This window comes from Penicillium crustosum, assembly GCF_028827405.1.
Source record: "Penicillium crustosum strain IBT 35664 chromosome Unknown utg000005l_segment0_segment0, whole genome shotgun sequence".
In the NCBI taxonomy this organism is placed as follows: Eukaryota; Fungi; Ascomycota; class Eurotiomycetes; order Eurotiales; family Aspergillaceae; genus Penicillium; species Penicillium crustosum.
This window is the reverse complement of record NW_026623126.1, coordinates 3,219,560-3,246,254: the sequence shown is the minus strand read 5'-3', so window position 1 is coordinate 3,246,254 and position 26,695 is coordinate 3,219,560. Positions and strand designations below refer to the sequence as shown.

The 26,695-nt window shown below is 48.9% G+C and overlaps 10 protein-coding genes across 10 annotated transcripts; 7 read left to right on the top strand and 3 right to left on the bottom strand.

Annotated features, from left to right (window-relative positions):
- Positions 1–1,437: 1,437 nt before the first annotated feature.
- Positions 1,438–2,686, top strand: N7487_011900 (glycosyltransferase family 32 protein; the record flags this gene model as incomplete). Its single annotated transcript, XM_056879630.1, has 4 exons — positions 1,438–1,716; positions 1,776–1,931; positions 1,983–2,342; positions 2,399–2,686. 4 exons carry the CDS (start codon positions 1,438–1,440, stop codon positions 2,684–2,686), a joined length of 1,083 nt encoding a protein of 360 aa, XP_056724949.1.
- A 1,097-nt stretch (positions 2,687–3,783) lies between these two features.
- N7487_011899 (uncharacterized protein) lies at positions 3,784–4,535 on the top strand (the record flags this gene model as incomplete). The annotated part of the gene is made up of 2 exons (XM_056879629.1): positions 3,784–4,114; positions 4,228–4,535. 2 exons carry the CDS (start codon positions 3,784–3,786, stop codon positions 4,533–4,535), a joined length of 639 nt encoding a protein of 212 aa, XP_056724948.1.
- A 416-nt stretch (positions 4,536–4,951) lies between these two features.
- On the bottom strand, positions 4,952–5,789 carry his3 (imidazoleglycerol-phosphate dehydratase HIS3; the record flags this gene model as incomplete). Its single annotated transcript, XM_056879628.1, has 2 exons — positions 4,952–5,367; positions 5,471–5,789. 2 exons carry the CDS (start codon positions 5,787–5,789, stop codon positions 4,952–4,954), a joined length of 735 nt encoding a protein of 244 aa, XP_056724947.1.
- Positions 5,790–6,218: 429 nt separating this feature from the next.
- On the top strand, positions 6,219–6,733 carry N7487_011897 (uncharacterized protein; the record flags this gene model as incomplete). Its single annotated transcript, XM_056879627.1, has 2 exons — positions 6,219–6,311; positions 6,365–6,733. The coding sequence occupies 2 exons, from the start codon at positions 6,219–6,221 to the stop codon at positions 6,731–6,733; spliced, it is 462 nt and encodes a 153-aa protein (XP_056724946.1).
- A 1,560-nt stretch (positions 6,734–8,293) lies between these two features.
- N7487_011896 (uncharacterized protein) lies at positions 8,294–12,199 on the top strand (the record flags this gene model as incomplete). Its single annotated transcript, XM_056879626.1, has 1 exon — positions 8,294–12,199. One exon carries the CDS (start codon positions 8,294–8,296, stop codon positions 12,197–12,199), a length of 3,906 nt encoding a protein of 1,301 aa, XP_056724945.1.
- A 770-nt stretch (positions 12,200–12,969) lies between these two features.
- Positions 12,970–13,304, top strand: N7487_011895 (uncharacterized protein; the record flags this gene model as incomplete). The annotated part of the gene is made up of 2 exons (XM_056879625.1): positions 12,970–12,980; positions 13,094–13,304. The coding sequence occupies 2 exons, from the start codon at positions 12,970–12,972 to the stop codon at positions 13,302–13,304; spliced, it is 222 nt and encodes a 73-aa protein (XP_056724944.1).
- A 400-nt stretch (positions 13,305–13,704) lies between these two features.
- On the bottom strand, positions 13,705–16,630 carry N7487_011894 (Pet127 family protein; the record flags this gene model as incomplete). The annotated part of the gene is made up of 4 exons (XM_056879624.1): positions 13,705–15,538; positions 15,590–15,653; positions 15,708–16,371; positions 16,433–16,630. 4 exons carry the CDS (start codon positions 16,628–16,630, stop codon positions 13,705–13,707), a joined length of 2,760 nt encoding a protein of 919 aa, XP_056724943.1.
- Positions 16,631–17,466: 836 nt separating this feature from the next.
- Positions 17,467–20,043, top strand: ade1 (bifunctional aminoimidazole ribotide synthase/glycinamide ribotide synthase; the record flags this gene model as incomplete). Its single annotated transcript, XM_056879623.1, has 3 exons — positions 17,467–17,746; positions 17,859–18,386; positions 18,440–20,043. The coding sequence occupies 3 exons, from the start codon at positions 17,467–17,469 to the stop codon at positions 20,041–20,043; spliced, it is 2,412 nt and encodes an 803-aa protein (XP_056724942.1).
- Positions 20,044–22,394: 2,351 nt separating this feature from the next.
- Positions 22,395–24,129, bottom strand: act1 (actin; the record flags this gene model as incomplete). The annotated part of the gene is made up of 6 exons (XM_056879622.1): positions 22,395–22,625; positions 22,687–23,458; positions 23,549–23,579; positions 23,719–23,774; positions 23,978–24,008; positions 24,123–24,129. 6 exons carry the CDS (start codon positions 24,127–24,129, stop codon positions 22,395–22,397), a joined length of 1,128 nt encoding a protein of 375 aa, XP_056724941.1.
- A 1,839-nt stretch (positions 24,130–25,968) lies between these two features.
- fes1 (Hsp70 nucleotide exchange factor FES1) lies at positions 25,969–26,678 on the top strand (the record flags this gene model as incomplete). The annotated part of the gene is made up of 2 exons (XM_056879621.1): positions 25,969–26,370; positions 26,433–26,678. The coding sequence occupies 2 exons, from the start codon at positions 25,969–25,971 to the stop codon at positions 26,676–26,678; spliced, it is 648 nt and encodes a 215-aa protein (XP_056724940.1).
- Between the last annotated feature and the right edge of the window lie 17 nt (positions 26,679–26,695).

Below are 26,695 nucleotides of genomic sequence, written 5' to 3'. Positions count from 1 at the left end.
AATATTCCAATTGCACTTTTCCATATCCATTCTATACACCGGAGTATGTACAACTGTATCCACCAGCAAAATACGGAGCACAATATTCGAATACCGAGGTACGAATACGATAATCCAGGCCAATTCAATAATGGGGGTGATGGGGACCTCGAATTGCACCGTGCACGCTCCAGGTATGTGGCACACAGTGGCGGTTCACTTGGCAAATCGGTGCTAATTCCTACCTCTCGTGCTGGCAATAACCTTGGCCGAGTCTGTGGCCAAGAGGTCCAAGGCTTGGTTCTTTGTTTTTACGCGTGGGATTGGATTCATATAAATTATACTCTGTCACTTATAGTGTCATACACTAAATTGTTCTTATCAAAGGCCTACGTGTGCAATTCACGCCACAATCGGGGCAGTGGTGAAAATACATGTACAACTGACACAATGTACATTGTAAATATATAAAAAAAAAAGCACTGAACACTGAATATGTTGTATGTAAAATAGTATCATTATAGTTAAACATTTCGTGCTCCGTTATCCAACCAGTCCAACCTAGGTCATAGACCTCGGAACTAGTAGATGCAAACTACCACTAGCCTCCCGAGGTCAAGAAAGGTACGGTACAGTACATACCTAAATAGGATTAGTTCAATACACCGTTCTCACGTTGGCGTGGGGATTTTTCCCCACGGGTGTATCTTTACAATACGATGACGAGTCCTTGCGCCGAACTTAGATTATTTTAGCGACGTTGAGAATTATACCTTTATAGATAGTTCCAATGGCTATGGATGTAGTTTCTATTATATTATATGGATAATAATTCAAGATGCGATCTAAGTAGTGCTGCATTTAAGCCAATATTCACCACTAAATCCATACCAGATTGGCATTTCCATTGAAAAAAAAAAGGAAAAGGTTAAAAAATTCCCCTTTGTCGCCCCACCGTGAATGCACCAATCAGAAGATGATCAGGTCAGTCTAATCTTGGAACCACAGCCACCCCTCTCCTGGTGCTCAGCGTGCTCAGCCTCCATTGTAAAATGTGCTCAACCTTTTTTCCCTTGCCCCCAAGGCTGTCGTATTCTCTTGACTTTTCCCCTTCGTCACCTTCCCTCTTTTTCTTTTTTTTAATTTAAATTTTTTTGCCTCAGAATAAACGCTCCCCCGAGGCCTCTCCTTTCCTTCTTTAGCTTTAGTCTCCCCACTCCCGTCACTCCTTATTATCGTCAAATAGTCTCCCCTTTTTTAAAATACTCTTTTCTCGTTCCTTTTTATCATTACCAGATTCTTATGACCGCATTTTCGTACAGCTTTGACTACATATCAAACGGCCTAAGGGTCTGAACACTCTTAACACGACTTTTTACGACATAAAACGAATAGTTGGGGTTCAATTGGTCGCGCTCTCCTATCGAATCCTTTGTCTCTGTCGCCTTCGCCTTCATCATGCGGCGCGGTCTTTTGATCTTCCTCCTCGTCAACCTCATCATTCTCTCATTGCTCGTCCGCAGTGTCTCGACACTTCTGGCGCTACTAGTTGAAGATGCTGCTGCCGACGCTATACACCGTGCGGAACTACCCTCGCCAAATTCGAGCCTGATCGAGCAACGACCCCAGATCATTCCGAAGATCATTCACCAAACATACAAGAATGAGACCATTCCAGAGGTCTGGGCTGAAGCTCAGCAGAGTTGCATTGACCTGCACCCGGATTATGAATACATTGTACTTCCATGGCCCCAACCCGATCTGTTTAATTCAAGGCTTCTAACATGTGTCGTTAGCTATGGACAAATGAGAAATCGCGAGACTTTATCGCCGCCGAATACCCTTGGTTCTTGGACACATTCGATGGTTACAGTTACCCCATTCAACGCGCGGACTCTATTCGATACTTCGTTCTCGCGCACTTCGGTGGAACATACATTGATCTCGACGATGTGAGTATATCCTTCGAGAGACTATGATAGCTCATTTCTAATATCAATTAGGGCTGCAACCGTCGCTTGGATCCCCTCCTAGCTTATCCCGCCTGGGTACGCCGTACCGCACCCACCGGTATCTCCAATGACGCTATGGGCTCAGTACCACAGCACCCATTCTTCCTCCGTACGATCGAAGTGCTGCAACAGTACGACCGCCACTGGCTCCTCCCATATATCACCGTCATGTACTCGACCGGACCGCTGTTCCTGTCCGTCATCTGGAAAGAGTATATGCGCGATGGTCCCAGTGAGGCTGGGCGCGTGCGCATTCTCATGCAGGACGAGTACAACAAGTTCTCTTGGAGCTTCTTCACCCACCACCGGGGTAACAGCTGGCACGGCAAGGACGCGCACTTGATCTTCTGGGTAAGTGACAAAATTTGGGCATTGAATATCCCGAATAATGCTAATATATCTCGCAGATGGGTCAACATTGGGTCTTCCTCACAGTCTGCGGCTTCCTCCTCGCCGGAGTCGTTGGATTCTGCCTCTGGTGGAGCTATGGACGTGTTATGCTCCTGGGAGCGAAGTACCGCTACCGCTACACTAAATTGCCTAACTTCATCAACCCGTCGCGACTTTCCACATCGCCAACACGACGCTCGCGACTCTCCGTCCCGACAATCCTGCGACGCGTCAGCTTTAAAGAAGACGAAGAGGCAGGCGGGGTCACAGAGACCTCGTATGAACTCGGACGTCGCGATGATTAGAGATCTAGAGATTGACTTCTCGACTCACAACTTCGCCATTTTACAGCTTGTGTATTTGTCTGTAACGATACGGCCTCGGACATGATCTCTGCATCAGCATTTATTGTACAACTTTTGCTCTTTCTTTCTGTGTTTAGGAGCGCATTATGCATGGTGTCTCAATCCTGTGACAGGATCCAGGATTGTATGTTCACCTGGAGCAATTGGGTTTGCTATTGGACATGTGCGCAGACACTCCCAGTGTTTGTGTCTTAGTTCTGTTTCACTGTTCCCCCCCTTTTTTTTATTATTATTTTTCTCTATTGATTTGTAAACAAGTTAGATTTCACTTCTCGGGAGACAGTGAAATGATATGGAGATGTTTTTATGCACTCGGTTTTATGCACTCGGATCAGATATCTCCGAGGAGAATTATGAATTAACAACGGTCTTTCGACTATGACAATAAAATTCATTACAAAGTTCATTACAAAGTACTCCGTATACCGAATCTGAATCATATTAGTAGTTGTGTAACTGTGTCTCAAAAACCCCTAGGAATCTGATACAAACCCCAAACACCAATCCTGAAACCCTAATTTCTCCAATGATAACACCGTGCCTTGCATCACCACATCGACAAGCTTTCCGACTTGTCCTATCAAGTCTACGGCTTTGGTCTTATTAAAAAATAGTATACTACGTAGCATGTGCTTTTGTTTGAACTAAATGCCTCATTTGGCGTTCTTCCTTAATATTGGCCACCACATACTTCACTAGCATTCTCCGCGTCTAGCCTACAATGTACATACTAACGGGGGTATCTTACCTCCGCCTCCCCTTTGTATGTCCCAGCTGCCTTGGGCAATGCAAGCCCTTCATTTATGTCCCCTCCTCGTCTGACAGACATGTTCAAGGACTTATAAATGACCTGCCATGCCGCTCTTTGCTCCCAGTACAACACCAAGATCATTTTCTATACTATCCATCTATAACAACGATCTACTCACACTTGGACTTGGACTTTCAACTCTTGATTCCTACATGATATACATAGTTACCCATTGACTTATCATACATCCATCCTATCCCCTCTACCTCGATCCAAACTCACCAAAATGCACCTCCTCTCCCTCCTACTCTCCCTAACCCTAACCCTCACAATCCAAACAACCGCATCACCCCTCCCATTCCTCTTCGCCCGCGACACAACCCTAACAGAATCTCAAATCCTCACCATCGCCCCTACCTCCAATTCCTGCACAGACGCCCCAGCAGAAGGCGAATGCGCAACAGCAAAACAAGCAGCAAAATTCACCTCCCAATCTTTCGATACATACCAAGTCACCTCGAAAGCAGAGCAAGCTGCAATCATCAGTCTGATGGCATTTGAAAGCGGTGATTTCAAATATAACAAGAACCATTTCCCCGGCGTCGCTGGGCAGGGCAGTACGTAACTCAACTCAACTCTTACCGGGGACCCAGTCCATTTGCCCCAACCCAACCCGAACTCTTCCCTACAACATCCACATACATAATACTAACAATATTTATCCTCCCAGCACGAAACATGCAATCCCCATCCTTCAACAAAAAATACGCTTCTTCCCTGCCTGACCTGAAAGATAAACTCCCTGCTGTCAGTAACAGCCCTGCAGATCTGCTTGATCTCCTGCGTAGCGACGGTGCGACGGACTTTGGGTCTGGGGCTTGGTTCCTTACTACGCAGTGCTCGAAGGAGGTGCGGAGTGCCCTTGCTGATGGGTCGGAGACTGGTTGGCAGAGGTTTATCTCGGATTGTGTGGGTACTTCTGTTACGGATGAGAGGAAGGTTTATTGGGAGAGGGCTGTTAAGGCTATTGGTGTTTAGATTTTAAATTGTTGATGGAATGGTTTTGGGGTTTGGGATTTGGGATTTGGGGTTATGATTATTGTTTTTGTTTGGTTTGGCTTGCTGTGTTCTCGAAGCTGGTTCTTCATTCGATGTTTGTGTTGGTTTTGCTGCTTGCCAGGTTGGTTACTTGATATTTTATATTTGATATTGATGATTGATGGATTATGGGAATAGGATTATAGTATTACAATCAAAATGAAGTTTTGTTTTAAACCCCGAATCTCATTACATCTCATTTTTCATTTCATAGCCAGCCATACGACTGCACCGCTCTATAATGGGTAATAATACTAATGGAATAAGTAAACCACCACTTTATACTCCACTCCATATATCCATCTCATCTCAATTCATAACACTTTTATAGCTTTTATAGTTTATATCCAAACCCCTTACAAAACACCCTTAGTGCTAACAACATCCCCAGCACCAACATCGCCCGCAACCCTCCGCTTACAAGCATTGCGAATAGCAACGGCAAGCGCCTTAAACGCACTCTCCGCACGGTGGTGGTCATTATCACCATAAGTGCAACCAACATGCAACGTAACACCCGCAGCCTGCGCAAAGCTCTGCAATCCATGCGTGATCATCTCAGTGCTCAAATCGCCGATCTTCTCGCGTTTGAAACCGAGGTTGATAACAGCCCAGGGTCGGCTGGACAGGTCAATCACGGCCCATGAGAGGGCCTCGTCAAGGGGCGCATCACCGCGACCGAAGCGCTCTAGCGATTGTCGTGCGCCTAGGGCTTGTGTGAAGGCTTCGCCGAGGGCGAGGAAGGTGTCTTCTGTTGTGTGGTGGTCGTCAACTGGTTTGGGTTAGTATTTGTATTTTATATTGTAGGGCTTTGGTATTCCCCATATTGTAGGGCTTATGGAGTTATTCCATGTGTAGTGTGCAGGGGAACTCACTGTACAAATCACCCTTCGCGCGAACCGCAAGACTCATCCCGCCGTGCTTGGCGAGCGCATGCAGCATGTGGTCGAGGAATCCGATACCGGTGCTGATGGTGATTTGCTGGGTAGGTGTGAATTGGGTCGCATGGCTGGCTTCCTTGGGTGGCACAATGCCTTTCTTGGAGGCTTCGGCTTCTTTGGGGTCTGTTGGGGCGGGGAAGTGGGTTGAGGGTTCGTAGGGTGGGAGGACGCCGCCGTCGAGGGAGAGAGAGATTTGGATTTTGGTCTCGTTGGTCGCCCGGGAGATGGTCGCTGTACGTGCGGCGAGAGACATGGTGTATTTGGGGGTTTGGTGTAGGTCGAATTGACAAATGTAATTGAGTCGGTGTTTTGTATGGAGTAGATGGTTGATAATCGGAGTTCTTTTTTGTCTGACTCGTCCGCTGGAGAATCATTGATCCGTACTTTTGTATGGAGATGATAACCTTGGAAATGTATACTTCAGACTTAGGGTTAGCAGGTTTTAAGACACTGGCTGGTCCAGGCTTTTATTCTTGACATCCTTCACATCTTTGATATTTGATATTGTCTTTTATATTTCCCATTGAGGTCTGAAACAGACATCTTCTTGTGTCTTTACTTTGTTTATCGTTTCGCCGAACTCGGGCCTCGATAAGAACCGCCATCCATCTCAATTTCTTACCAAAGCCAAACTGGCCCCTCTCGTTCACCAGTACTTGCGACTGCACATATATATACCAGAATGCCAACACCACACGACCACAGGAGCGATGTTGCACCCCCGGAGGAAATCACCTCGATAGCCGCTCAAGGCTTCATGACCGGCGTGTTCCGGGTAAGCACCGGACCTCCAATCCAAACCCTAATGCAATCGCTAATCTTGTCAAGTTTGGCTCCGTGTCCATCTTGGCCCATATGATTCTTGCCCTGCCCCACCCCTTCGTCTTCTCCGCACCAAGTCCGCCCGCGTATCCCGCGACACAACCCCGTCCACGCCCGTCCATCTTCTCCCGCGACTATCTCCGTTCACGACTATTCCACCGGCCCCTGGAGGGTTTCTCAAGCTGGATATCCCCCGGGTCGCGTGTCTACCGCGGTCTAACGCCGCAGTTCAAGGTCTTCATCCAGGTTGCGGCCATGACTCTGGGTGGTTGTATCTGGCAAGAGAAACGCGTGACGGAATACATCGAGCTATTGAGACGGCTTAAACGTGCGGAGCGACTTGAGGCTGAAAGGGCGGAGGGGAATCGTCGGTAATGACGAGTTTTGAGAGATATCGCTGACTGGATTTTGCAACTACGTGAGCTTGGAGCTTGGAACTTTCCATCACCGAACACAATACATCCGCTCTGTCGGGAATCCCCCTCGGATGACCCGATTCTCATTTCCCAGTCATTTTCCAACCCCTGCAAGGCCTCGCAGAACCGAGATGAATCCTCTGTAGCTGCGTCCGTCAACTGCTGATCCCGAATGAACTTCGTCATCGATGACGCCAGATTCCTGGGGTTATCCCCCCCCTGATTGCCATGCTGATCTATTATGATCTCTCTTTCGCGTGGGCCCGAGAGATTACCCCTACGAAAGCAGCATCTGGAGTGTCGTAAATGTCGTAAATGCCGATCATCCTTTGGGGGTGGATCCCAGTGAAATGAACATGTTATTGTCAATTTTAGTGTAAATATAATAAGATGAGCAATTTAGTACATCATCTGTATATACCTTTGTATGTAGCTTCTAATGTTGTTCTGGAGTACAAAGAAAGATCAATGATCACCATGATCATCACCGATATGCCAAAGACGGTTACTAAAGAGGAGTCCAATTTAGTTTCTACTGCACTAATCCCTGTAGTCCCTGCTATGGCGGCACTATCAAATCTAGTGGAGCGCCTCTTACGTGCTACCCTTGGTACTAGAAATCGACTAAAAGATATGCGAGTCGTGAACGCATGTCTCGGGCTTTTTTTACTCGCTTTTTCTCACTTGTTCTCACTTTTAGGGTGTAAATAAGCGATAGCTTCATATTAAAATGTAAGCGAGCTTGTTCAAAGATGAATATTGACTACCGAGTATATTTGAATAGAATACAATATAACATTGAAATTAAAAAGAAAAGAAAAGAAATTAAAAAATACATGTAGTCCAAAAGAAAAAAAAAACATTGGGGGGAAAAAAAACACAGCTGAAACATCTCCAGTTGATCGTTACAGTTGGACCTGACTGCATCCGTCCATTCCTCTATTCTTCCTCTCCTTTTCCCTCTCTTCTCTTTTCGAGGGTTATACCTGTGGGTTCATTTTGCTGTTTTCGTTTTTACGCATTCAATCGGAATTCTTATCTTCCCCTCCGTCAACTGATCTCCTGCCGGAAGAGCCTATCAAATCACATTAGAGCACCGATTTCCCTGATTTGCCTGATATCACCAATATTGTGGATTCTCCTCCTTCCGCAACCATCACCTCCATCGCATTGTTGACAGCTCCCTGACTGTGTCTGGGGAAAAGATATCCTAGATATAGGGAAGAATTTTCCGGTCTTTAGCAATTGCACGCTAATTGCTTCTCATGGCGCTGTGACAGTCTGCAGTATGTGCTACCTTCCCCTCATTCTTTCTCCGCTTCATTCTTCCTCCTTATCACACATTCAATATTGCCCGTCATGATTCTTCAAACTGCTAATTGATCGACCAGTACCAACGACGTTGAGGTCGTCGATGAGATAAGCTTCTTTTCTCAGTACACTCGCGCCGCTACTCTTCCAACACCTTACGCAACTTCCCCCTGCTTCTGTACCACTAGTCCCACCCACCGAACCAGACATGGCTGAAATCACCGCCAAACGACAACGAAGAAAGAGCCTGAGCGTATTCAGTCCGTCTCTCACAATATCGACCTCCTTCCGGCCTCCACTCCACGACCGAACGCCCTCGGACGATACCTTGACCAGAGACAAGAAAACCCGACGGAATTCTGGTTTCTTCGGCCGGTCTCACAGTCCCAACATAGCCTCTGATGGATCGAATAACCGCCGCCCTGGGACAGCAGGCTCCGACACCGGCGGCTGGTCAGCATCCACACCCATAGCGACCACGCCTGTCAATGAAACAACACCTCGCCCGCGGAGGAAGTCGCTACAGAAAAAGCGAACCTCCGTGTTTGGATCCCTGAGGTCATTGCACTCATGGGAAGATGAGGAACCTCTGGGTACCTCCGTTGGCTCGGCGGTGGACGAACCGACCATGGCCAGTCCCCGAAATGGGATCTGGTCATCCGCAATCCTCCACCACGGGGAGGTTCAGACTACGGGCGGCATGTGGAGGAAAAAGAGCCAATATTTGGTCCTTACAGATACCCACCTCATCCGATTTAAGAATCAAAGCAAAGCCGCCGATGTGTTTGGTTCTATTCCCGCTTCTTATACCCGCGCTCCAGCTTCCCATCGCCAATCAATAGCTTCAGTCAATTCTCTGCAGGACATGCAATTAATGGCCTCTGGAGATGCATCTGCCGGAATCCCATTAAACAGCATAATTGCGGTCTACATGCTGGAGGATGCACGATTGTCCCCATCAGTCGAGGTGGCCTATCTCGATGAGCGCACACACAAAGCCACATTGGTTCAAATGCAGACATCTGATCTGCAAGAATTGAACCTTTGGATGGTAGGCATTCGTCAAGCTGCTCAGATGGCTAGAGCAAATTATCCAATGCCATTTAACAGGGGATCGATTGAGTATGTAACTCGTATGCTAGAACATGAGCGAGATTACGACCCGGAGGTGTTCCGCATGTTCCGGGTCATTCAAATCGCGTCCAGCAAGTCAATCACGCGCTCTTCCTCCGATGACCTGACCAAGCTGTCCCCCACGGGCTGCTATCTTGCCATCGGCGCACACAAACTTCATATGCTGCCTATGCAGAAGACAACCAATCGATCATCGGTCGTGTCCCTCTCAGACTGGGAGGCCGGTACTTCATTTGGTCTGATGAATCTCACTGGTTTGTCGATGGAGTACGGTGATGACAGTCTGCATCTGACTTTTAGGGTTCCTCTTAAGAAATCATTCAATGTGTTCCTGGCCTCTGTTCATTCTGTTGAAGTCGCTTGTTGGATCCGACAACAAACTGAATATCTCCGTCCGTTGTGGATAAGACAGCCGTACGAATTCGTTGTTCCCAAAGAATTGCAAAATGACGACAACTTCCCACCTGTTGCTTTAGATGAAGATTATGGATGCTTCGACCGCACGCTGGTCGCCTATTCCGCCAGTTATGACATCGACACATCAAATATCCGATACACAATCGACCAGGAATGCGAGGATGCTCCATGCTTCCGTCTCTTGAAGCCTGCTTCCCCGAAAACCCCACGGTACAACGCTTTAGAACTCATTGCGGTCATGCGCACACTTCGCTACAATGAATTCTTCCGGTCAATCTCGTTCCGTGGGGTCAATCTGGATGCATTGCAGGGTCTTCGTGATATTCATGGGGTGGATTCTGACGTCCATCTCGACCGAGGAGGCGCTTCCGTGCACATTCCGGGCCAGGCGAATCTGACTGTTCTCTCGCAAGAGGTGCGAGCTTTGGCTCTAAAGAGCAAATGGCTGCGCCGACTCGACTTCTCTTATTGTCTTACACGGATACCGACACCGACTCTCGACAAGGGTACTCGTGACCCAGGCTGCGGGATTCCAGAAGCGATTTTCCCCGTGTGCCGCCGAGAATTGACCAGCGTGGACTGGGTTGTTCTCAACGGCATCAAGCTGGGTGAGTCGGATCTGGACTATCTTGTCGATGCAGCTTCGCAAAGACGTAGCCACCTGCGCGCTTTAGAGGTCGGAGACTGTGGATTATCCGTGCATGACCTAGATCTTCTCCTCTCGACTATCGTCGCACAAGAATCAACACTCGAGGCGATCAACATCTCAGGTGTGCAGGGCCGGTTGAATCCCGATGTACTCCAGCAATACATTGGCTACTTCGGACAAATCCGCAAAATTAATTTATCTCGCATTTCGCGGACGTCTGGCAGCGACCCGCTCATCACGGCCGAAATGCTGTTCAACTGGCGACTCGAAGAGCTGGCTCTCAGTCGGACGGTTGTGAACCGCGAGACCGTGGATGCTATTGCTACGTACCTGGCTAGTGATCGCTCTCGAAACCTTCGTGTGCTTCGTCTCGATCAGTGCGGTTTGACTGGAGAAGACGTGGCTATGTTTATGCACTCGATGTCTGTTGGACCTGATTCCCCGCGCAGTCTCCATCTGCATGTCAATGAGAACCGCATTGACAACGGCTGCACTCACGTTTTTAGCGCTATTGCGAAGAATCAGACCCCCTCGCATCTGTCAATGCGCATGATTGATTTCAAGAGAGAAGACCATTTCCGTGAACTGGTGGATTCTCTTCGGAAGAACAGCACCCTCAAGTTTCTGGATATCTCAAAGGCTTCTCTCCCATACGATGCTAGTCCTGAGACTTGTCGCTCGTTGCAGGTGATGCTCGAGGAGAATGAGACTCTTGAAGCTTTGGACATTAGCGGTGATAATGCGCACCTTGATGTTGCACGCTTCGGCATTGGTCTTAACCTTGCATTGACTGGTCTGAAGAGAAACACATCTCTAAAGGTCCTGAGAATTGAGCACCAGAAACTTGGCCTTCAAGGTGCCAATACGCTTGCCTCGGTCTTAGAAGAGAATGATTCGCTGCGTGAAGTACACTGTGAGAACAATGATATCAATCTGCAGTCCTTTACGGTGTTGGTCAACGGCCTTCGGTGCAACCGCTCTCTTCTCACTCTCTCCTGCATGGACCGGGATCGAGTCCTGTCACTGGACAAAGTACGCCGAGAGGTTGATAATGTTCGATGGGAGTCTAGCAACAGCCACCAATCTTCGACAGCCAACTCGGTCCGTCGCTCTCTGTATGCCGCGATGAGTGTTGGTCAAGGTGGGCAAGGGCATAACAAACTGAGCAAAACACCTCCGCCTAGTGTCGCTTCGGCCTTGGAAAACTCCCCATTCGCCAGTCATAACGTTGAACTAGTCTTGCGATCTCTGAACGAGAGATGGGATATGGAAGTCTCACGGCTTAATCGATACCTCCTCCGCAACTACAACATTGCCCATGGGATCGAGCAAGTTGATGACGATGCTACCAGCGATGAACGACCCGGAACAGCAGCGAGCTTGGGCACAATGCTTGACAATCTCAAATTCGATGTGTCCGTGTCGGCAGATGAGATCCGGTCCTCGCCACCAGACGAGCCTCCTGCTGTCATCCGACTTTCAGAGGCATCCAACACCCCATCCCACTTTTCGTCGGACATCGAGACCACCCCCGTCCAACCAAAACGCATTCCATCCGATACCCGCCGCCCTCATACCGCCGCCCCTGCACAATTCGTTCCATCAGGCCATGGTTCTTCAAGCCAAACCTCTCACCTAGCTCTCCCGGTTCCAGCCGTTCCCCGGGCAGTCGGAAAAGCAGAGAGTGTCCGTAGTGCACGCAGTTCCTCCAGCAACGCCTCAATAGGTGCAGGCAGTACTCGAAGCGCCTACGGCGTTGCCTCGTCCACGTTGAGAGGCTTCCTCAGCGGTACCGCGTTGAGGGAACGTCGCCGTGCCGATGCGGCACGCCCCTCGCCTGTGTGCGTCAATAATGACAAGCCACCCCAGCTAGACTGGGCGCCACCTAAGCTTGACTTGGGAGGGCTCCAGTAGCCTTCCCTACCTCCTATCAACATATCAAAATACCCCCTCTTCTACCTTGTACAGCATCCTCCACACCTCAACCCAACACGAAACGAAGCCTGGCTCTCGCAGTACATATATACGATGAACCAGGTTGTGATTGCATACCCTTTTGTTTTTGATTTTTTTTTCTCTTTCTCCCTGTGAATCATATTTTATCTTACTCATTAACTCATAACTCATCAACCACCCAACCCCGAACCAATTCCCATTTCTCGAAACCGGCCAGTCGGCTCTGATACCCTGGCGTTCCAATTTCTTTTTTTTACCAGAGACAGACACCGCATTCTCCAGGCGTTCCATACTTCCTCATTTTCAATTTTCAATTTCTATGCCAATATCTCTTCCCAACGCAATCGATATTCTCCGATCAATATCCTCCTATCCGTTTTATTGCTTGGTCTGTTCTTTGCTCTCTTACTCTTGGGAAGTGTCCTCGTTTTGCAAGTTAATGGCGCTCGTGCGTGCATCCGTGGCTAATGTTTATTGGGGCTTGGGCTGTTTGATATTTATTGTGGTGGTGTTTTGCGTTACGCTTGTTCCTTGTTCTTCCTTTCTCGTTCTGGGGGGATTGAATACTGTTTGGATAGGCATTAAACACCATTCTTCCTTTCTGCTTGGTTTTCTAATCTCCGATAAGAGTGAGTAGTTGGCTGTATCTTGTCTAGAGATTTACATGATAGATGAATACAATGATGCTTTTATACAACGCTAGGTGACGGTCAATTGAGCACTGAAAAATGGCTACGGAGTACTTTTGGCACTATTTCAAGTGTCCTATTTATATACCTACTTTATATACTAACATCTGAGTCTGGCTGTGTGTTCATATGCTAATCTTTTCTCCTTCTCCTTTCTGTGCAGTGTGGACCTTGGAATGGACAAGCTGATACAAGCCATCATCACCTCCGAGTTTACAGACCAAACAATCATCGTAATTACACATCGCTTAAATACGATAGTGGATTATGATAGTGTCGCTGTCATGGCCGATGGTAAGTGCGTGGAATTCGATGACCCTAAGGTGCTTTTGGAAAAGGAGGAATCTTTGCTTAGAGGCCTTTTGGAATCCTAACAGGGACTATAAAAGCTATAGAAGTCTTTCAGTAAGAGGGCGAGGTTTAAATCAAATTGAATCAGTATATATTCATCTTGGCTTCTAGTCTATGTTAGTATGTCCTCGCCGACACCGTTTAGTCACACGAGAAGGGCATATTAAAAAGTGCAGCGCAGAAAAAAAAAAGGAATGGAAAGACCAAAGAGTCGATATATATGACATGATCCTCTATATATGCCAGATCCCAGCCAACCTTTGTACACAATGAACAAGAACACCCAAACATCCAACGCCATGAATGTATATCTCAAAATAAAGTACAATGGGAGAGGAATTAATCTAATACTTTACAAAACGGAGATTCCCCTCTCACTCCCCGATTCCTCCTCCCATACAAACCAGAGGACCTAGTAACACCTCACATGTCACAAGAATCCTTATAAACAAGAATTCCACGCTCACGATCCTTCTCATCCATCCGCTTCCGCCAGGCACGTCCTTTGCTAGTCATATGTTTTATAGTGCGGAAGAAACCAGCCTCATGATCCGTCACACTCTTTCTCAATACCTGATTACGGCGTCTCTTGCACGTCCGCAGAGCTTCGTTACTCTCCTTCAAACTAAGCTCGTTGAGCTCGTAGTCGATATCCCAGTTGTCGTTCACGGTGAACCACGTCGGCCGCTCCACGGCAACACCGTTCACGTTGTTGTGAATAACAAGAATCATCCCGAGGACGTCCTCGTCGACGTCGTCCTCTACGAAGGGATCGCGCTTTGGTACGGTCTTGGTGGGATCAATCGGCTCCGGCGTCTGCTCGGTCTCGATCGAGGGGTGGTATTCGGACTTTTCGGCTTCGGATAATTCCTCGCCTTCCTCTTCGGGGAAGAGAGTCTCGGCCAGGGATTTGGTGTTGGGATCTTTCTGTACGTTGACGGCTTCGGCCTCGGCTTCGGCCTCGGCTTCGGCTAGCTCACCATCTTCAAGGCGGAATTCGCTTTCAATTGAATATTTGGCTTCGGCTTCGGCTTCGGCTTCGGGAAGCTCCTCCTCTTCCTCCTCCTCTGGATAGAGGGATTCGTCGGCGAGCTCCTCAGCTGAGCCCACCATGGCTGCCTCCGGGGTCCTGTCAATATATTGCTCCGGGTTGAGGAGACGGTCTTGGATGGCATCTATGTGGGCTTTGTTCTTTGTCTGGATGGCATCGATTTGCTCGTCCGTGACGGGCTCCGCGACGATAGTCATGTAGGGTACGGTAGCTTCCCGGGTCTCAAAGTGGAAACGTAGAGATTTCTTGGGATACTTTTTTGTTGCCTTGTCGAGGATCTTCTCCCACAGGGCGAGACTCAGTTCGAATTCTTTGTCTCCGAGTGCGGTGTTGGGTGTGCCGTGCAAAGCCTGATCCATCTCGTCAAGAGGGATGTATTGGAAACCGAAGATGCGCTCAATATTGTGGTACGCGACGAAGATGCCGTCCATGCGGCCAACGCGAACCTGCAGGGAATACTTGAGGAAGGCGGCGCGGATCATATCGAAGTATTCGCGTTCATAGGACTCCCATTTGCCATAGCGGCGTCTGATCTCGTAACCCATTCCGCGCTCGTGGTCGGTGGCTTCCATACGGATCGAAACCACTGCACGTGTTTTCAAGTCGAACATGCCGGTACCTGGCAGTCTAGGGTCGTAGGCGTCGAGTTGAGATCGCAAGAGGAATTTACCTGCGGTGCTGTAGTGGTATGACTCCGGGGTGGCTGCTTCTTCCTCGGCGGTGATCTTGTTTGGATCACTGCGGCGGTAGCGCTCAAATTGTTCTTTTGGCATCGTGAGTTGCTTCTCCATTGACTTGCCCAGGTTCATGAGAATATTAGCGTAATCGTATTCCTTGTCGGCATCAATGGCGTAAATATCCTCTTTTTCCTTATAACGGAGGAACATGGCAGTCGGCGCTCGAAGGAGGCGGGTGAAGGTCCGCATAGGGTCTTCGAAACCACGTGAAATTTTGGTAACGTCGACAGGTCGCCACGCGGACAGAAGAAAATGGAAATGCGCGAGAACCGAAGTCATGCTAGACGACGAGCCGTAGTATTTCTTTCCGTGTTTCTCTGTCATTTCGCAAGCCGTCACATCTTGAGAGGAGGTGACATACGGCTTCAAGGCACTAAAGTCAAATTCCGTCACGGGCATGATTTGGTCTAGGTAGGGGTCGAAATTGTAGACAAGAGACCGAGGGTCACGTAGCTGGTAGACACCGGGACTGTCTGGTCTTAGTATATCGATCCGTGATAGGGTAGACTCAACAACTCACTTGAAAAGCACTCGGTCGAGACCAAAGGCGACGCGTGGGACAGGAGGCAGGGGGACAGGTAACTCTTGAGTGGAAGATTAGCCCACATCCAACGGTTATACTAGAGCTCAAAACTCACCTTTCAACCACAGCTTCTGGTCCTTTGAGTACAGAGTCCCACGGTCCTTGGACGTGATATGGTTTCTCATAAACCAAAGGATTTCCCTATCCTTCGTCTCCTCCTCTGGCTCATTTTGACTAGCAACATCGCTCTTGGAGCTTGTGTCCAATGTCTGAGTCACTACATCGCTAGTGGACTTCAAGCTGAGGGTGCTCTCCTTGGGTTCACTAGATGCTGGCGTATCTGATGCGCCGTCTGTTGGAATCTCAGCTTCGGGTTGACTTTCTTTCTCCTTTTTCTTCAACGTCTGAGCCTTGATTTTGGCCTTTCTTTCCCGTTTGGCTTCCATATCCGCTTCAATCACCTTTTGTTGCAAGGCCTTGATTTTTTCTGCTTCCACCCGCGCTGCCTCTGACGGGGTTTCTTGTGACGCAGTTTCTTCTGACGCGGCTTCCTCTGATGGTGGTCCCTCTGATTGTGCTGCTTGGGAGGGTGTAATGTCTTTGTTTAATACTTCCATCTTGAACTTGTTGTAGAGCAAGGGATACCGTTTTCTGTATTTATATCTTTGTCTTGCCTTCATCCCAGCCCATTCGGAAGCAGTGGGCGGTTTCTGTTCCTCCAACGGCTGGGGGTTATGGGGCTTGTTGGAGGCGACATCTTTTGCCGCTGGGATCTGATCCTATAGCACACACTCTATGTCAGGACTCGTTTGCTCACGTACTTAAGAATGGAGGACATACATTAAGCGGCAATGGCACTGAAGGCTCGGTCGACGCGTTAAATGAATTTGTTTCCAGGTTGGTTTCAACTGAATCGGTATGAAGTGCAGATATACGGTGAAACTGGCGCAAACTGGGCGCGCCAGGGCGCGCTAGACAGGAGAGACGAACATGTCGGCTTGAAGGGCCTGACACAGACCGCAAAGAGGTCCGAAGCATTCAGGTCAACTGTCAACGGAGAATCTGGGAAAGTGTAGAAGTGTAGAATCCCCCCCAAAAGTAGTTGGAATGGAGAATTCGAGAATTCAATAAAGCCGTCAATAAGCCACCGGGCGAACCTTGGAATTGCCTCTCCGGTTTTTTTTTTCTGCCGGAAGATTGGGGTCACCGCTTTGTTATCTAGGTGCCTGGATGCCTGAGGTGGCGATATCTATTGAAGAGATGAAACGATAGTAGGACTGAATATTGGACTTAATTTTGTTTTTTGATGTAGTTAACTCATATTTTAATGGAGCGCAAGTGTACTATATTTATATAAAATAACTAATAAAAACCATGTTTCTTAGAATTATATTGTACAAGAGAGATCTATTTGCAATTGTATAGAATCCTATACCCACTCCTATCTAGATTTAATACTATAATATAAGACATATTAAATCAGTCCTAAACTGTCAAACCCGTTTAAGTCCATTAAATTTTATTCAATCCATTCGAATTCACCTTGAATCAGAAGTATAAAATATTTGCCTCAGCCGAGATCCCAAGAAATTCTGGGGTCGGAGAAACACCCAGCCGGAGGGCAGAAAAAAAGTTGGAAAGTTTAACATCTTCAAATCTCCCATTCCCCCCAATACAACCTTGGAAGTTGCTTCTCAGGTCTCTGTGAGGTAAGTAATATGTTAATTTTCTTATCGTCAAATATTTCCCAATTGTTTCGCCCCATTCCATTGCTATACGACTCGCTTTCCTTGAAGGAGGGGCATTACATACCCCGCGGAGGTTTTCTATATACTAATTGCTAACACCACCATAGTCGAGACGCTTCTTCAACCATGGCCTCCGAACAATTGCGCATCCTCATTGTCGGCAATGGTGGCCGTGAGCATGCCTACGCCTGGAAGCTGAGCGAGTCCCCTCTGGTCGACATTGTCTATGTCGCTCCCGGAAACGGTGGCACAGGCCTGGGTACCAACAGCAAGATCACCAATGCCAATGTCAAGGGTGATGACTACCCCGGCCTCGTGGCTTTCGCACAGAAGAACCAGGTGAACCTCGTGGTGCCAGGCCCCGAGGCACCTCTCGTTGATGGCATCCAGGGTTATTTCCAGGCTGGTGAGTCACGCATCCCACCTTTTTTTTTCTTCCTTTTTTCTTGGCTGTTTTTTTTTTTGGCCTTTATACACCAATTGCTTTGAGTTATTCTAACAATGGCATTCAAAAATAGTCGGCATTCGATGCTTCGGTCCCTCCAAGGCCGCTGCCCGCATGGAGGGCTCCAAGACCTTCTCCAAGGACTTCATGCAGCGTCACCAGATCCCCACCGCCGAATTCGGAAACTTCTCTGACTACGAGTCCGCACGTCGCTACATCGACTCTGTGTCGCACAATGTGGTGATCAAGGCTGATGGTCTGGCTGGTGGTAAGGGTGTGATCATGCCCACCACCAAGGAGGAGGCCCACAAGGCCTTGAAGGAAATCATGGTGGACCACCAGTTCGGCGAGGCTGGCAACGAGGTCGTGATCGAGGAGTGCTTGGAGGGTGATGAGCTGAGTATCCTTACTTTCAGTGATGGTTATACTATTCGCTCGCTTCCTCCGGCGCAGGACCACAAGCGCATCTTCGATGGAGACCAAGGCCCCAACACTGGTGGCATGGGCTGCTATGCGCCTACGCGCATTGCGCCGAAGGAGGTTGTCGATGAGATTGACCGCACCATTATTCAGCCTTCCATTGACGGAATGCGAAAGGATGGTATGTTTGATGAAGAGATGCATTTCCAAAAACATGTTGCTAATCCTGTCTAGGTTTCCCCTTCGTTGGTATCTTGTTCACCGGTCTCATGATGACCAAGAACGGACCTAAGGTCCTTGAATACAACGTCCGCGGTGGAGACCCAGAGACCCAGACTCTGCTGCCCTTGCTCAGCAAGGACACCGATCTTGCACAGATCATGGTGGCCTGTGCTGACCACTGGCTGGACGGCGTCTCGATCAAGATCGAGCCCAACTTCTCCACCACCGTTATTGCTGTTGCTGGCGGCTACCCCAACGCTTACGCGAAGGGCAAGACCATCACTCTGGCCCCCACGCCTGCTGGAACCCTCATTTTCCACGCTGGCACAACTCTGTCTGGCAACGAGTTGCAGACCTCTGGAGGCCGTGTGATTGCCTCCACGGCCACCGCCTCAACCCTTGAGGAGGCTGTTGCTAAGAGTTACGAGGGCATCAAGACCATCAGCTTTGAGGATATGTTCTACCGCAAGGACATTGCCCACCGCGCGTTCCGCCAGACCGCCAACACCTCGCTCACTTACGCCCAGGCCGGTGTCTCCATCGACGCTGGCAACGAACTCGTCAACCAGATCAAGAGCTCCGTCCGCCGCACCAAGCGCCCCGGCACTGACGCCGTCATCGGTGGCTTCGGTGGTCTCTTCTCTCTGCCCGCTGCCAACTCCGTCTACCACCCCCACTCGCCAACCCTAATCGGAGCCATTGACGGAGTCGGCACCAAGCTCAAGATCGCCCACTCCATTGGCATCCACGATACCGTCGGTATCGATCTCGTCGCCATGAACGTCAACGATCTCGTCGTCCAAGGTGCCGAGCCCCTCTTCTTCCTGGACTGCTACTCTTGCGGTCACCTCGACGTCCCCACCGCTGCGGCCTTCGTCACCGGTGTTGCCGAGGGCTGTGTCCAAGCCGGTTGCGCTTTGATTGGCGGTGAGACCGCTGAGATGCCCGGCCTCTTCGTTGACGACTCCTACGACGCCGTCGGTGCCGCTGTCGGCGCTATCAACACCACGGGCGACAACGCTCGTGCCATCCTCCCGCACACAGAAAACATGCGCTCCGGCGATGTCCTTCTCGCCCTCGCCTCCTCCGGCCCCCACTCCAACGGCTACTCTCTCGTCCGGAAGATCGTCGAGCGTGCCGGTCTGAGCTACACCGATCCCGCACCTTTCTCCATGCCCGGTCTCGACGCCGGCGTCTCCGTTGGCCGTGCCCTCCTCACCCCTACTCGTATCTATGTTAAGTCCATCCTCAGCGCACTGAACACCCACGGCTCTGCCATTAAGGGTCTTGCCCACATCACCGGCGGTGGTCTCACTGAGAACATCCCCCGCATGCTTCCCGATTCCCTGACTGCTCAGGTTGATGTTAGCACCTGGGCCCAGCCTTCCGTCTTCACTTGGCTCCAGCGTGCCGGTAACGTCTCCTCCGTTGAGATGGCTCGTGCCTTCAACTGTGGTGTTGGTATGATCATTGCCGTCGACCCTGCCTCTGAGGCTGCTATCCGTCAGACCTTCGAGGCTGCTGGTGAGTCTGTTTACCGCGTTGGTGAGCTGCGTGCTCGCGCCGAGGGTGAAGAGGGTTGTGTGCTGTCTGGACTTGAGTCTTGGTCTGCGTAATATCTACGATATTGACGTTAAAATTTGATATTGATTGTGATGTTGATTTGATGCATGATGCTTTATATATGGATGGAGAAAATGATTTTCCTGGGTTATCTATCTTATAGATTGATTTTTTTTTTTTTTGTTTACTGTTTATTTTTTTCTGGTTCTTCGTATTCCCCGTCTTTCTTCTCTGCCTGGGGCTGCCTATAATAATATATAGGCCTTTTGAATTTGTCCTGAACTAACGCCAATTTTCCTACATGATGCACAAAATTATACATACTGGAAAGAATTCCATTGATCTACATATATATACTGGATGTACGCTGTACTGCTGTATAGCTGAGCTGATACTCTGATTCTTCCAACTTTCGCGTCTCCTACTATATAAACCAGGACACCTCCCTCTAACCCCCCACTCCTGTCTCTTCCAGTCTTCTCATCGTCATTTATAACAGGGCTTCTCTACTCAACTAGGGGAGATGGTTATACAGCAGACATTCACCGATGCCATTCATAGCTCTAACAAGGCAGTTCGCGAATGGGCAGCGTCTCAGAGAAAATCCCTGCAATCCCCTCCGAGATTCTTCTGGCCCCCTTCTCCGTGAATACCGGGTTCAAAAGATAGCAGATACAAGGAATCTGGATCTACAACCGCAATGAAAGGTATACAGCGGGCAAAAAAGGGAAAAGATGCCCTCGTTTTCCTCATCATCGGGCAAAACACGGTTATTGTTCGTCATCGCCATACCAAATGGCCAGCGGACTTTGACATCACTGGCGACATCTATTGTGATAGATGGCCTATGGGGGACCCAGTCATCATGTAGTGCTTCAGTCTGCCATTTGTGACCGTGACCATCCTGATCAGGAAACGGCCTTGGGTGCTCAAGCACAGTCACACTTCACAAGAGATGACAGCGGGCACTGGACCACACACCTTGAGAAACGTTTCGGCTTGGTTATCGCTGATGAGGCCCATCGAGCGAAGAAGAAATTGATCCTCTGCTGGTCCGCGCCATGTCTTACTCCAAGTGTCACCACCGCCTCATTCTACTCTCATCCTACTCTCTTTCCAATTAACCTTCACATTCACCTTACATGGCTCTCATTCAACCCTTTCCCTGATCCCGTTCATAATCCCCTTCTCACTTGACTTCCTCAACCTCCCTTCTGCTGCCATATAGCCGTCCCTACTATAATCTTTTATGTATCCGATGAAGAGACCGAACTGGAAATCATGTCTACATTCTCTATACTTAATGTAGTACGTGAGCAAAAAGGAGTAACGACTACACCATGTAGTAATGCTAGTCAGCCGATTGCCCGTGGTAATATCCAGCATCTCAGGCCCATTGGTCTTTTTCTACTAAAACGGCTTTGTGTCTTTAGCCTGCAAGCGCATGTTTAGTAACTACAACTTACACAACCTCTTTACTGTTGAATAAGGGCGTTGGTGATGTGAAGTGCTAAGTTTACCTGTGAGCACGTCCCTGCTGATAATCAGGCTATGTACTTGGATAGCGAGAGTAAATAGTAAAGAAGAAGATGTGTTTGAATCGAGGGCTGAAGTATGATAGTACATTTAACGGTCATGAGTTGGAGTGGAGTGGAAGACGGGAATATATAGATTCAATGTTGATATATTGTTTCCTACCTATACCATATTGCTTCTTTAGTGCCTAGCAGATCTATATAGAATGACTGAATGTATATCGGACATGATAAAGATCCAATATAAAAAGGCCAACGCGAATAATGAAGTTCTTGAAGAAAACCAGTAATGCATAGAGGACACCACGATTCAACAGGCGTAGAATTCGTCGACAACATTTCTAGGATACAAGAAACCAGAGAAGAAGATTTTCAGTCAAAGTCACGTTAAAACTACGGACAAAGTCGGGCAATTTGGTTTAAGACAAGACAAGGAACTAGAACAAAGACAGACGTCCTTGACGTCTCGAGTAAAGGAAAAACGCAGCCTAATCCCTATACCCAACACCATATACATCCTCGCCCTACAGGTACAGCATTGTCTGCGCAGTGCCATCAACCCGTCTAGGCAAAACAATCAGAGAGGTGAACGGGACAGCGGATTTGAAAGAGGAAAAAAAAAAAATTGAAGAGGTAAAATGTCTCAAAGCAGAGATGGATGGATAGAGAGATCGAGATAAAGAGTAAGGTAAAGAGTAACAAAAAGAAAACGACCGACTCTATTCCACTAAAATCGAGATTCCATTTTCAGGCTATCCGCTTGATAATGCGAGTCCAACAACGCTTGCAATCCACCAGTGCCTCCATCCTGCTTTTTGATACACCAGGAAAGTACGAGTGAATACGAGTAGTAAAGTGCTGCAAGAAGCTTAGAAGCACTTGCGGTGAACGATGGAAGGACCGCTCTCGTCGTACTCCTGCTTGGAGATCCACATCTGCTGGAAGGTTGACAGGGAGGCGAGGATGGATCCACCGATCCAGACGGAGTACTTGCGCTCGGGGGGAGCAATGATCTTGACCTTCATGGAAGAAGGAGCAAGAGCAGTGATCTCCTTCTGCATACGGTCGGAGATACCGGGGTACATGGTGGTACCACCAGACTAAAGAGAGGTATATGTTAGTGGGAGTTTCGCCAAGTTTTATTCCAAAGGCTTTTCTTACCATGACAATGTTGCCGTACAGATCCTTACGGACATCAACATCACACTTCATGATGGAGTTGAAGGTGGTGACGTGGATACCGCCAGACTCGAGGCCAAGAACGTTAGGCTGGAAGAGAGCCTCAGGAGCACGGAAGCGCTCGTTGCCAATAGTGATGACCTGTCCATCGGGAAGCTCGTAGGACTTCTCAAGGCTGGAGCTCTGGGAAGCGGTCTGGATCTCCTGCTCGAAGTCGAGAGCGACGTAGCAAAGCTTCTCCTTGATGTCACGGACGATTTCACGCTCGGCAGTGGTAGAGAAAGTGTAACCACGCTCAGCGAGGATCTTCATCAGGTAATCGGTCAAATCACGGCCAGCCATGTCGACACGCGAGATAGCGTGGGGCAGAGAGAAACCCTCGTAGATGGGGACAACGTGGGTGACACCGTCACCGGAGTCGAGAACGATACCAGTGGTACGACCGGAGGCGTACAGGGACAGAACGGCCTGGATGGAGACGTAGAATGCGGGTGCGTTGAAAGTCTCGAACACGATCTGGGTCATCTTCTCACGGTTGGACTTGGGGTTGATGGGAGCTTCGGTCAAGAGAATAGGGTGCTCTTCGGGGGCAACACGGAGCTCGTTGTAGAAGGTGTGGTGCCAGATCTTCTCCATGTCGTCCCAGTTGGTGACAACACCGTGCTCAATGGGGTAACGGAGCGTGAGGATACCACGCTTGGACTGTGCCTCATCACCAACGTAGGAGTCCTTCTGACCCATGCCAATCATGATACTGCGCGCATGTTAGTATTTTTGGTTGCTTCGTTGATGATCAAATTGGCACGGCCAAAATGAGCCACAAAAAAGGGGGGGGATTATTTACCCATGGTGACGGGGACGACCGACAATAGAGGCTGTTGAATTTTGTTAGTATTTGATTCTCGGATTCAAGGTTCTTCCCAGCCAAGCAAAGGAGGGGAAGCCATCCGACGCAAGGGTTGGTGGGATGGCCTTCGCAAGGAGGGGTGTCATATTCTGTGGGGTTGAACTTACGGAAGACAGCTCGTGGTGCGTCGTCACCGGCGAAACCGGCCTTACACATACCCGAACTACATCGCAAATCATCAGTATCATAGTTCTTGTAGTCTTCGAAGCGCCATTTGTGAACTGGGGAGGGAGATGGAAAGCCATTGGGATGGATTCCATCTCCCGTCGTGGCCGATTAGGGGTGGCAAACGACCGCGACCGGGCTGGTTTGACGGCGACGTCCAAACACCAGCCAGAAGCTCCCGGGAAAAAGCATAGCACATACCCATTGTCGATGACGAGAGCAGCAACTTCTTCTGTAATGAGATATACGGGTTAGTTGTCATTCGCAAATAGGATTCGAAGCTGTGGCAACAGGGGGGGCAGCTTCCGGGGAAGCTGCTGATGTGGCCACATCGAGAATAACATACCCTCCATTGTGACTGATTAAACAACGAACCTGGGGGAGAAGGGAAAAAAAGAAAAGAAAGATGGAATGAGGTTAGAGGGGGGGGATATAGTTGGGATTAGGGGAGAAGGGAAGAAGGAAGAGAGTGAGAGAGAGAGAAGAGTGGAGAGGGGTTTGTGATGGCTGGGATTGTGCGCTGCCTGAGGCCTTCTATTTTTTGACCCCCTCCGATCTACAACTTTGGGTTCTTTTTGGCCCTTTTTTATATTTATATGTAAGTTAATCAGAAGGCAGAACCATTTTCAATTTGTATCCTTCCCTTGGATCCCTTCAATCTTGTCTACCTAAAGCATTGCGTGGACATTCTTGGGGGGGTGAGCCTCCAGACCCATTCTGGGTACGGGGGGCAATACGTACCTTGACCGGGTTAGGCACTTTAAAGGGTTTACTTGCAAGGTTGCATTACAATGATTACAATGACCGTGTCAGACATACAGACGACAGGCAAAAAGGCATGCAATTGTAGTCCAAGTGCTCTCCGGTAGGCTCCTGGATTCCCCGTGGCGTGTTCTAAGTATAGGACACAGACCCAGACTTCAGCCCTTGGGGTAAACACCGGTTCCAAGGTTGTTGGAAGTGGACACACACACACATAATAATGCGTAAGGGTAATACGGTCTGAGACTCTCAGACTCTCAGATCGTCAGACCGTCTGCCAGAAGAATTTCTTGCAGGTTACCGCCATTTGCCAGGGACTAAGAGAGAACAGCTAAGCCTCTTAGAATGGTGAGGCGGTGAGGTATTGCCACGTGACATCTTGGGAAGTACGAAATACGAAGTGTACACTTTTCTACTACTCCGTACATATCGGATCATTTACCCCTGACTTTGTCTCCTATTTTATGATCGCCTAATCTTACAATTGGAACTTATATGTCAGCCCATATTGACCTTCTTAGCCAGATGTTCTGCCATTTGACCCCTCCATTGGCAACAAAGTTCTTCGAATTTGAACTTTAAGCCCCTTGAAATATATCTTGGCGGAGGCTCGGCTTTGATAACCCGGTTCTAGTACATTCGAAGCCCTGATAAACTACTCCGTACCGGAAACCCCATGCCCGAAGAAAATAATAACTTGGCCTTAATGCTACATCATTCAAAATGAATATAATAGAAATCAATTCCTACAAGCGGTGCTTTAGTCGGCTACCTTTTCGAGTCCGAAATGGCTAGGCCCACCAAGTTACATATGTATCCGCTCAACGCTCAACGGTTCCAGCAAACTACGAGCGACCCATTGGAAATCACACTCGTGCTAACACTATTCAAACCACCGAAACTTAACTTGATGATAATGTTCTTTCAAATCTTTATATTTCAGGTATTGTCATGAAGGGACTTTGCACCAGGAGTCCAGGTTTCCAGTGCCAACCGAATATAGATCAAAGGGGCAACGCGCGAGTCTGTTTGTAGCTCAACAATTTGGGATGAAAATTATGGAGATCTCGGCTGTCTGATGTCAAGGTTCTTCAATTGAGACTATACATACAGTCTATATTGTGTATGTAGTAGTCTATGATGACTCCAGTTCCTCCAAGGTTTTGAGATATGGTCACATGATCGAACCCGCTGGTCGCCGCGCGAATCACCCAGAGTCGTCCCTCCCACTAGACGTCAGATTATGTCAGCAGGCCTTTTTTCCAACTGTAGAAAAGTATTGAACATCGCGACTGTAACAATACTGTGTATCACACAGTAAACCAATTTTCGTCCTGCGACATATACTCTCTTCCCTACTCTCTTCTTCGTTAGCCTCCCCCAAAAAACAACACACCCTACCGACAATACAATTACCCCGCCAGCCCACCATGGACCCCGAAATGAACAAGCTCCTCAAATGGAGTGTCGCCAACTCCCAGGCATCTGCAGGCGCCGATGGCGAGGGAAGTGCCCCGAACCTCCCAGCAGCCGCGTCAAGCCTGACCCCACAGATGGTTAACACACTCTTTGGCGGTCCTTCCGATGCCGACCTGATGCGGGCCGCGATGGAAGTCGTGCACGACAACGAGTCCGACCTGGAGAACAAGTTGATCGCATTCGACAACTTCGAGCAGCTCATTGAGGGAATCGACAATGCGAACAACCTCGTCCCGCTCAATCTATGGAAGCCTCTTGTTGAGCTGCTAAAGCACGACGAGACCGATATCCGACGTATGGCGGCCTGGTGTGTGGGAACAGCCGTGCAGAACAACCCCAAGGCACAGGAGCAGGTATGAGAGACTCTTGAGTGACCCACCAAGCATGATAATCACAATACTAACACATTCGCCAGCTTGTCGACCTAAACGAAATTCCTACCCTTGTCAACCTCGCCACTACAGAAACCAACCCCGCAACCCGCAAGAAGGCAGTCTACGCCATCTCCTCTGCAGTCCGTAACCACCAGCCTGCCCTGGATGCGTTGAACAAGAGCCTCCCAGAAGGCTACCCCACTGACAAGACTGACGCTGCCGACATGGACGGCATTGACACTATCATGGATAAACTGCGGTCCCACCAGGTCAATACCTCGGCATGAAGGGAGTGAGCAGTGAC